The following is a 10,390-nucleotide window of genomic DNA, read 5'->3' on the forward strand; positions in this document are numbered from 1 at the left end:
ACCACGAGGGACACAGTCGAATGCCTTCTCCAGATCCACAAAGCACATGTGGACTGGTTGGGCAAACTCCCATGAACCCTCCAGCAACCTGGTGAGGGTATAGAGATGGTCCAGTGTTCCACGACCGGGACGAAACCCGCATTGTTCCTCCTGAATCCGAGGTTCGACTATCGGCCGGATTCTCCTCTCCAGTATCCTGGCATAGACTTTTCCGGGGAGGCTGAGGAGTGTGATCCCCCTATAGTTGGAACACACCCTCCGGTCCCCTTTCTTAAACAGAGGGACCACCACCCCAGTCTGCCAGTCCAGAGGAACTGTACATTCCTATTTATTATATTTTAATATTCATATAGCTTTTTAAATAATTCTTACACTTTGTACTTCTCGTTAATTTTACTTTGTAAATGTAGTAAAATAAGAAAATATTCAGCAGTGATTTTTTTTTCTAATTTCTAAAAACACTCCCTGACACATATAAAGGAAACATAGTACACCTTTCTGAAGCATAATTATAATCATTATAATTAATCTCTTTGTATATCATTCTTATTATATATCAGACATTTCCCGCTGAAAGTGTTGGTGAGTGCGTCAAGCGATTATGAGAAGACAGTGAGAACATGATACACCAGAGCAAAATTTCAGCTTTCATTTCCTTATATTTATTTCTAAACCCTTAAATCTGTTTAGTACGTTTTGAGCCCTAAATCTAAATGGGGCTCTAAACTGACTTACTTTTTTCAGTTTATTCCTTTATTCCTTTTCAAACACAAAAAAGTATTATATTGTTGTTTATATTATTATTATTATTATTATTATTATTATTATTATTATTATTATTATTTATTTAGTTCACAAAATAGAAACTGTACATTCATATTTATTATAATATTCATACAGCTTTTTAAATAATTCTTTTTACCAGAGGTGGGAGTAAGTCACACATGTGCAAGTCACAAGTAAGTCTCAAGTCTTAACCTTCAAGTCTCAAGCAAGTCTGAGTCAATTTTTGTGAGTGTCAAGTCAAGTCAAGTCACTGCTTTATGTCAAGCAATTCAAGTCAAGTCGTAGCTTGAGTCAAGCAAGTCACTGGCAAGTCATACAGATGTTTGATGATTTAACTAAATGTATATATTAAACAAAGTTAAATCTACAGTATTTATTGTATTTATAGTATTTAAAATTCTATGAGAGTTTTATTTGCAACAAAAAATGATTATACTGTATGCATTTATTTTTAAAAGGTGTCCACATACAGGTGAGTTGTAAATACAGTAAAAATCTAAAAATGAATAAAAATCAAAACTACAAAGCCTAAGATGTAAATGTAGCTAAAATAAGGAACCATAAAAGCATGAAAAGTTTCACTATGCCTCAAACATGGCAGAAGACCATGGAAAAGTATGTATAAAAAAGTGCAATGTAGTTCTATGCAACCAAATGGCATTTTTTGAACAGGCATTCCCTTTTAATGGGACATGAACACATCCTTAAATTAGATCCTTCCTTTTTAACAACAGAATAACAACAACAATCAATCACGTCAATCAAAAAATGTAAATTATTGAATCACACAAACCTTGAAGTGAATTAACTATTGGGGGGAGAGAGTGAGAGAGAGAGAGAGAGAGAGAGAGAGAGAGAGAGAGAGAGAGAGAGAGATGATTGAAGTGAGTGTAATTTATTAATATTAAAGGGAAAGTTCACCTAAAAATGAAAATTCTGTCATCATTTTCTCACCCTCATGATGTTACCCTCATGATATAAATTTATTTGTTTTGATGGACACACATGTAGATATTTTAAGGAATGTTTGTAACCAAACCATTCATGAGCCCCATTCACTTCCATAGTATTCTTTTTTCCCACTATGGAAGTGAATGTGAATGGGGCTCATGAATGGAAGAAATTTATACAGGTTTGAATACACGTTCAACAGGTGCACTTGAAGCAGAGATGGCCATAACTCTTACCGCTACCTTGAACAAAGAGGGGAGGGTGTGTCTGTTCACAGCCCAAAACTGCAGGGAGTCCTGTCCATCACAAAATCCCGGTACCCAAACGTGATTATTTTTGGTTAATTATTGTAGCACCTTCCATGTTTTGTCACGACTGTTAAGGTTTATTAGTTAGTGCGCGCTCTCCCTCTGCTTCAGTGGCGGAACTAGAGTTTTATACATGGGGTGGCCAAGGCAACTTTAGGTATATTATGTATATTATGGCTAAACTGGGGAACGAACCGATCTCTCTTGTCTGAGTAATCTGTTAATAGCGTCTAACGTCAATTTATATAGCGACGTAACTTTCAAAATATTTTTCTGGAAAACTAAATCCTGATGTTTAATCTCAAAACTTACCGAAATTTGATGTTTAACTATTAGTCTGTTTTAGTATACTTCTCTACCTCTCAACTCTTTATTGTCATTGATTGATGGATTTGAAATGTTGAGCGGCGCCGCGACCAAACGTCAAACGAAGACTTCTTTTGATAGGTGAAATGAGATGTCGTTCAGCATCAAACTTCCAATGCTATCAAATAAAAATTCGGGGTGGCACCTGGTGTGGCCAATCAGATGTCAGGGACACTCTTCTGGCTCCGTTACTGCTCTGTTTGCCTGCTGCGTCACGTAGTTAGATTACGCTCTTGCGTGCGTTCAAAAACAGATTTAAAAAAAAAAAAAAAAAAGTTATTTCGAGTCTTTTAACTCAAGTCACAAGTAAGTCTCAAGTCATGAATGTCAAGTCAAAGTCACGTCAAGTCTTTTTTAAATATTTGTCAAGCAAGTCTCAAGTCTCAAATTTGAGACTTAAGTCTGACTCGAGTCAAGTCATATGACTCGAGTCCCCCATCTCTGCTTTTTACTTTGTAAATGTACTAAAATAAGAAAATATTCAGCAACGATTTTTTTTCCAGTTTCTAAAAACACTGAAACTTCCTGACAAGGAAACAAACACAGATGTAACTAAACCCTTTTTGATCTTTTTGTCCTTTTACTGGGATCCTTAAGAGCCATCACATTACCAACACCATGCAATTATGTATAATTAATCAACATTTGCAACATTGTTCTGTACAATACAGAATATTTTATATTTTAAAATTCATATTTTTGAGTTAAGGAACAATGAAATAAACTGTGATTAAAATTCTAAGGCAAACTACATTAATTCTGTTGCTACATTATGTGAATTACGGAACCACCAAAACTCAATTTTGAAATTTCAAATGTAACAGTGAATGTGGGTGATATTCATAAAGGAGGTATTATTATTTTATTTTCTGGATTCATAATCATTTATTTAGTTTTACTTTCTGTTTAGCTGCATGATTAAAGGAAACATAATACAACTTTCTGAAGCATAATTATAATCATTAAAAATGATCCCTTTGTATATCATTCGTATTATATATCAGACATTTCCCGCTGAAAGTGTTGGTGAGTGCGTCAAGCGATTATGAGAAGACTGTGAGAACATGATACACCAGAGCAGAATTTCAGCTTTCATTTAATTGTATTCATTTCTAAACCCTTACTGTACAGTATATCTGTTTAGTACATTTTGAGCCCTAAATCTAAATGAGGCTCTAAACTGACTTACCAAACAAATCAACAACACATCTGGATGTAAACATGAAGAAATTAAAGCTGAAATTCTGCTCTATCGTCTCATATTCATCTTTTCATCTCACACACTAACATCTTCAGTGTATAGAAAAACAAATGAAATGGCTGCTTCCAATACTTTCAGGGGACTATACAGTATATAGCGTGTGTATATTTTATAACATTAAGAAAAAGTTTTGATTGATTAAATAAATTGTCATCCAGAGTATATATTTGTATTTTCTAAATATCTAAGTGACATAAACTACAGGATAGTGTTAGTACAGTCAACATTAATTGTTTAAGACAGTTTTTTGAATTACCAGCAAATCTTTTTGAAAACAATCTTTTTTTCTTTTTTTTGGTGGATTACTGCTTTTAGATTACTGTTCACAAAATAGAATATATAATAAAATAAAAATAAACTGTAAAAAGTAAGTAACCTTGTCTAATTTATTTTTGTTTACTAAGTGATCTGAAGAGCAAGGAAAGGTTTAGCAAGGAAACATTTACTTTTGTTTTGTTTGTCTCTGTGTTTGTGTGTGGGTGTGTATGTGTGTGTTTTTTGTGTGGGTGTTAGTGTGTGTCTCAAACATCTCAACAGTTATATCTAATCATACCCTGGATGGCACAGAAACTCCCTTGTATTTATATTCATTATCCTTTCTTGTGTTATATAAATGTTAAGTACGGCAAATACAGTACTCTTAAATAATACAGTATGAAAGTTTTTTCATATTTATATATGAAATTTATAGAAATTTATATGTAATAATAATAATAATAATAAGGAGAAGAACAATTATAGAAATAATAATAGATTTTATTAATATAAATACTTATTATTGGCACAATATTATGTAATACAGTTTTCTAAGTAATAAATAATTTACTGTAGTGATTAAAAAACTGACAACTAAAACAATGGCACAATTCAAGAATTGTTATTATACGTGTTTGTGTTTGTATCTCAAATCTCAAATCTTTAAATACTTTTCAAATTTCAGCTTTGACAAAATACATTCAGAACAAAATGATTCACTAAAGTGTTGAATTGTAACAGAAAAATCTTGATTTAAAAATCAAAATTTGTGACTGATAAACATAATTAACTCAATTAATTTCATTTTTATTTATTTTGGAGATTGTAGGGATATTATGCCAATCCTTTGCAGGGCGTACACACATACCACACTCATTCACACCTAAAGCCAATAGCAGTGACTCTGTACCAATGTGCAAACATTTATTACTTTTATTTATTTTTTATAACGATTAATTTTTATTTACACAATCAAATTATTGCTGAAGAAAACTTTTTTTAATTTGTAAAATATTTGTTATTGCTTTAAACATGATTTGAATTGAACCAATTAAATTAAACCAGTTTAATATTTTGTGCACTGGTTTTGACTTGGATTAATGCCAAATATTTGAGAGGAAAATATGATAATTACTGTCAATACTTATGTAATACTTTGCACTGAATGGGTAGGTAACTTGTATATAAACACCAAAGCATCTGCTGTCAGCATGAGCACTTTTGCAGGAGAATCACTCTGATTACCTGATAACAGTTTCACTTTAGTTTCAGCTTTATCTAAAAGAATGTATCTTGTGCTTGTTTTGCCTCTGCTCATGCTTTCCTTCGGGGAGTGTGCAAGTGTCAACAATACACAAAGCAGAATTATCGGGCCGTTTCCCAGTTTGATCATTGTGATGAACGGACAGATCTGGGGAACATGGGGAACTTCAGAGAGGTGTCCTACAGGCACCTATGCTACAGGCTTTAGCCTCAAGGTAAGTACAGCGTATTTGTGGTGTAACTTAAATGATCTATATTTGTACAAGTGAAATAAATTGTGAAGTCAGAGAAGAAGGGGAGCTGAATGATTCCAGTTGGCCACAAAATGTAACAAACATAACACAGAATTGTGTAGTTTTGTTCAATGGTGCAGTTTACAGTAAATGACCCTGCAAATAAATTTACTCAACAAAAGAAATTTATTACTAAAGCAGTTTTATGCTTGTTTGTTTTTAAGGTTGAGTCATCTCGGGGAATTGGAGATGACACAGCCCTAAATGGAATTGCTCTTCACTGCTCTAAACCCATTGGTTCCAATGGCTTTGTTGGGGGCTTCACAACTATCAGATCTGCTGTAGGAAGGTAAAAAAACAAACAAACAAAAAAAACAGAAAACAGAAACAAGGTATACAATATGTACTGAATATTATATACATAGATACAAGACCTACAGGATCTACATAAGATAGAGCATAATTCAATGTGTTCAAAATAGAAAACCATGTCATATGATTTAAATAGTTAAAATGTAAGTTTATATTTGTAAGTGTTATTTATTTCTTAATTTGCAATTTTATCAACAGGACAACAATTATAATAGAAATTCTTCTCCTTCCTATTATTATTATTATTATTATTATTATTATTATTATTATTATTATTATTATTATTATTATTATTATTATACTAGTAGTAGTAGTAATAGTAGTGACATTAACTATTATTAATTGTTTTTTACAGCTGGGGGTCTTGGTCATCACCTATTTGGTGTCCCAGTGGAGTACTGAAAGCTTTCCAGCTGCGAGTAGAGGGTAAACAGGGATTGAAAGATGATACTGCAGCTAACAATATAAGGTAATTAGTAACTCACAAAAAAAAAAACACATTTCCAATATTATTTAAAAATTAGATGCAGAATATAAGATTAACCCTTGTGATTAAGCTGATATTTAAAAATCTTTTAATCTGTTTCTGTCATGGTTGAAGCACCTGCCTCGTCCTTCCGATCGCCACCAGAGGGACTGTTCCCCTGAGTATTAGTATTTCCGGACTATACTTCCCATAACCCTCTTATTATGATTATATAAGAGGACTGATTATACCGCCACCTGGTTACAATCATCCACTTCCTATAAAAGCGAACTTGAACTTGACTTCTGAGTGAAGTCTCGATTTGCCACGGCTATCATTCTGAGCGTTTCTTGTCTTGTGATTTTCCGGTTGTTACTTTGTTTTTGTATTCCAGTCTTACGATTCTCTGCCGCCTGTCCTGACCCTCTGCCTGTTGTTTAGACCACGATTTCTGTCTACTCTGCATTGTTGTGTTTGCCATCATCGACCGTTGCCTGTTGTACTACGAGCATTCTATTAAAGCCTGCAAATGGCTCCTCAGCCCTATGACGTTCCATTACAGTTACTATAATCTTAATTGGGTTATTCATTAATTATTAACAAGATATGATCAAAGTTGGGACGTTTTCATAACTTTGCTTGATGAAGCAATTTGACTAGAAAGGATAACCGGGAATGTTTCTCTAACTTAAAATTCCAGGTTCAAATGCTCCACGGGCTCTGTGTTGGAAGGCAGTGGTATGAGCTGGGGTAGCTGGGGTTCCTGGAGCTCGCTTTGTGGTGGAACTGGGATTTGTGGCATCCAAACAAAAGTGGAATCGCCTCAGGGCATAGGAGATGACACCAGTCTTAATGATGTCATCTTCAGTTGCTGCAACTAAGGTACGTTTTACCAAATCTGGATCACAAAAGGAACAACATTGCACTTTTCAGAAAGCCTAAAGGCAGAAAAAGGAAATGGTGTACACTAAAGATGATTTAAATAATAAAAAACTCTGTTTTTTTTTTGTTTTTTTTTTTGGCCTCATTTTGATATTTTTTTCTGTCTTACAGCATGAACTGACAGGACAAGAACATGAATGAGGACAACTATATTTAACAAAATCAAAATCTCTTTATTTCTCATGAAATCATATATGAGTGAATTATATGTATAATAATAACTCATCAATCTGTCACTAATTACAGAAATGTACTCACTGATGATTTTGACTTGATTGTTATCCTTTGCCTGTACTTTAATTGAAAATCACTTTTGAATTACTTAATGAAATAAAAATGTTAAAAGGCTTAACATTTCTGTGTTTTTGTAGTCTTTATTGGAAACATTATTCTTCATAAAATAGAGCTTAATAGCTTAATATGTTCAAATACATGTGGTATGATTATTTTAAATATACTTTTCTTTTAATTATTTAAAAATCTAGATAACAAAATTGGACTCTACAATTTATTTAAATGTAAATTTAATTACAAAATGCAGTTATGAACAAATTTGTCAACTTTTTTGAATTTAATATTTTACAAAAGTTTTGACCGCTTTAGCACTAGCAATTTTATGAAGAAACAGATTGTTTAATATCCAATGTTTCTTCATATTCTTTTCTTTCATTCCTTGTGTCAATTAACTGTTGGCACAAAAGGTAAATAGATAAATAGTTTTATATATTTATATTTTTTTTTACATAATCTTGGTGAGACCGTTTTGTGAAGATGATCTTGAGTTCTTAGCTCTATGTTGTTTTTTGTCTTGTTTTATGTAGCTTTGTTTTTTTGTTGTTGTTGCACCATGGTCCTGGAGAAACGTTGTTTCATTTCAGTGTACTGTACTTTAAGGAAATTGTCCAAGCATGACACTGACAGTACCACCCATGGAGGCGCATCTCCTGACGTGCCAATCCAGGACCATGCTGAAAATTCTGGGGGGACAAATGATGCCGGTGAGATGCAGGAGGAGCAAGGAGTGCAGCGAGGTACAAAGGATGAGTGAGGGCCACAGCAAGGCTCAACATATCACACCCCATCTGCGCATATATATATTATATATATATATATATATATATTATATATATATATATATATATATATATATATATATATATATATATATATATATATATATATATATATATTATGTTTTATATATATATAAAACATTAAAAATAATTTTCAGAGTTTTGTAAGTTCTAATCGTTAGTGTGAATTCCATAACCGATCAGTTGAGGCCCAACTTAACAACGACCGCCACCAGCACTGTTGACCTACAGGGTGCCGGCAGAAATTGTTCTACTGATGGTTGAGGAAGGTAGATATACTGTGTATGCAGGAGACCAGTCAGAGAAAGAGCAAAGCATGTAGATTTGGAGAGGGATACAAACTGTTTTATTATGTAGTATTGGATAGGAAGATAAATGGTGCACGAGTGATCCTGAAGTGATCCTGTTTTAGAGGTGAAACAATGTCAGACCGGGTAATCAATTAGAAGTTAAAAATTGAAGGGGTGATGTTGAATGTGGTCAGTGGTTATGCTCCTCAAGTAGGCTGTGAGTTAGAAGAGAAGGAGATATTCTGGAATGAGGTAAAGGAGAATATTCCCGGATAAGAGAGAGTAGTGATTGGAGCAGACTTCAGTGGGCATGTACTGTACGTGAGGGAAGCGAGAATAGGTGATGAGGAGGTGATGGGCAGGTTTCATGTTAAGGAAAGGAACCTAGAAGGACAGATGTTGGTGGACTTTGCTAAGAGGATGGAAATGGCTGTAGTCAACACTTACTGTATTTCCAGAAGAGGGTGGAGGTAGGAGTACGCAGGTAGACTGCATTCTATGTAGACCACGCAATCTGAGAGAGATTAGTGACTGCAAAGTGGTGGTAGGAGAGTGTGTAGCCAGTCAGCACCGGATAGTGATGTGTAAGATGTCTCTGGTAGGAAGAAGAGGGGAAAGATAGAAAAGAAGACCAAGTGGTGGAAGTTGAAAAAGGAAGAATGTCTTGAGGAATTCAGACAGGAGCTGAGACAGGCTTTGGGTGGTCAATATGAGCTTCCAGATGACTGGGAAACTACAGCAGAAGTAGTGATTAGTGAGATAGGTTGGTAGAGTGCTAGGTATGTCATCTGGGAGGAGAAAAGAAAATAAGGAAGCATGGTGGTGGAAAGAGAAAGTACAGGACAGCATTCAGAGTAAGAGGCTAGCTAAAAAGAAGTGGGATGTAGAAAGGACTGAAGAAAGTAGACAGGATTACAAGGAACCACAGCACAGAATGAAGAGGGAAGTGGCAAAGGACAAACAGAAAGCATATAATGAGTTTCTACTGTATGCCACGTTAGACAGGGAAGGGGAGGAGTACAGATTGGCGAGACAGAGAAATAGAGATGGGAAGTATGTGTAACAGAAAAGGATGATTTGAGAGCAGCAATATGGCTTCATGCCCAGAAAGAGGACTACCGTAGCAATTTTTGCTTTGAAATTGTTAATGGAGAAGTACAAGTAACAGGGTGCAGAGAGAGGAGCTATGGTACTGTATGAGGATGTCAGGAGTGGCAGAGAAGTACGTCAGAGTAGTTCAGGATATGTATGAGAGGAGTATGACAGCAGTGAGATGGGCTACATCAAGGATTGGCTGTAAGTCTCTTCTTGTGTGCTATGGAGATGGACAGACTGACAGATGAAGTCAGATAGGAATCTCCATGGGCAATGATGTTTGCGGATGACATTGTGATCTGTAGTGAGAGTAGGGAGCAGGTGGAGGAACACCTGGAAAGGTACAGCTCTGCATTGGAAAGAAGATGAATGAAAGTCAGTCGTAGTAAGACAGAATACATGTGTTTGAACAAGAGTGAGGAAAGTAGAACAGTGAGATTACAGGTAATCTGAGGTCAAGAAGGTGCAGGAGTTTACAGTAAGTGTTTGGGGTCAACCACCCAGTGTGACGAGGAGTGTGGAAAAAAAGGGGAAGAGGCAAGTACAGGCGGGTTGGAGTGGGTGGAGAAAAGTGTCAGGAGTGTTGTGTGACAGAAGAGTGTCAGCAAGAATCAAAGGAAAGGTGTGCAAGACAGTATTGAGATCAGCTATGCTGTGTGGGAATGAGACTGTAGCAGTGAGGAAAAGACATGAGGCAGAGATGGAAGT

General features: G+C 35.0%; 1 protein-coding gene across 1 annotated transcript; it reads left to right on the forward strand.

The window, feature by feature from the left end:
- Positions 1-5,168: 5,168 nt before the first annotated feature.
- On the forward strand, positions 5,169-7,142 carry LOC132860021 (vitelline membrane outer layer protein 1 homolog). The gene is made up of 4 exons (XM_060891055.1): positions 5,169-5,405; positions 5,648-5,772; positions 6,151-6,264; positions 6,962-7,142. Exons 1-4 carry the CDS (start codon positions 5,214-5,216, stop codon positions 7,140-7,142), a joined length of 612 nt encoding a protein of 203 aa, XP_060747038.1. The 5' UTR covers positions 5,169-5,213.
- The last annotated feature ends 3,248 nt before the right edge of the window (positions 7,143-10,390 follow it).

The sequence above is a fragment of the Tachysurus vachellii genome, chromosome 17 (assembly GCF_030014155.1).
Source record: "Tachysurus vachellii isolate PV-2020 chromosome 17, HZAU_Pvac_v1, whole genome shotgun sequence".
Classification (NCBI taxonomy): Eukaryota; Metazoa; Chordata; class Actinopteri; order Siluriformes; family Bagridae; genus Tachysurus; species Tachysurus vachellii.

Coding starts and splice junctions, on each gene's coding strand:
- LOC132860021 (XM_060891055.1), top strand. CDS start 5,214: ATGTATCTTGTGCTTGTTTTGCCTCTGCTCATGCTTTCCTTCGGGGAG. Junction 5,406..5,647: donor CTACAGGCTTTAGCCTCAAG/GTAAGTACAGCG, acceptor TTTGTTTTTAAG/GTTGAGTCATCTCGGGGAAT. Junction 6,265..6,961: donor ACTGCAGCTAACAATATAAG/GTAATTAGTAAC, acceptor TTAAAATTCCAG/GTTCAAATGCTCCACGGGCT.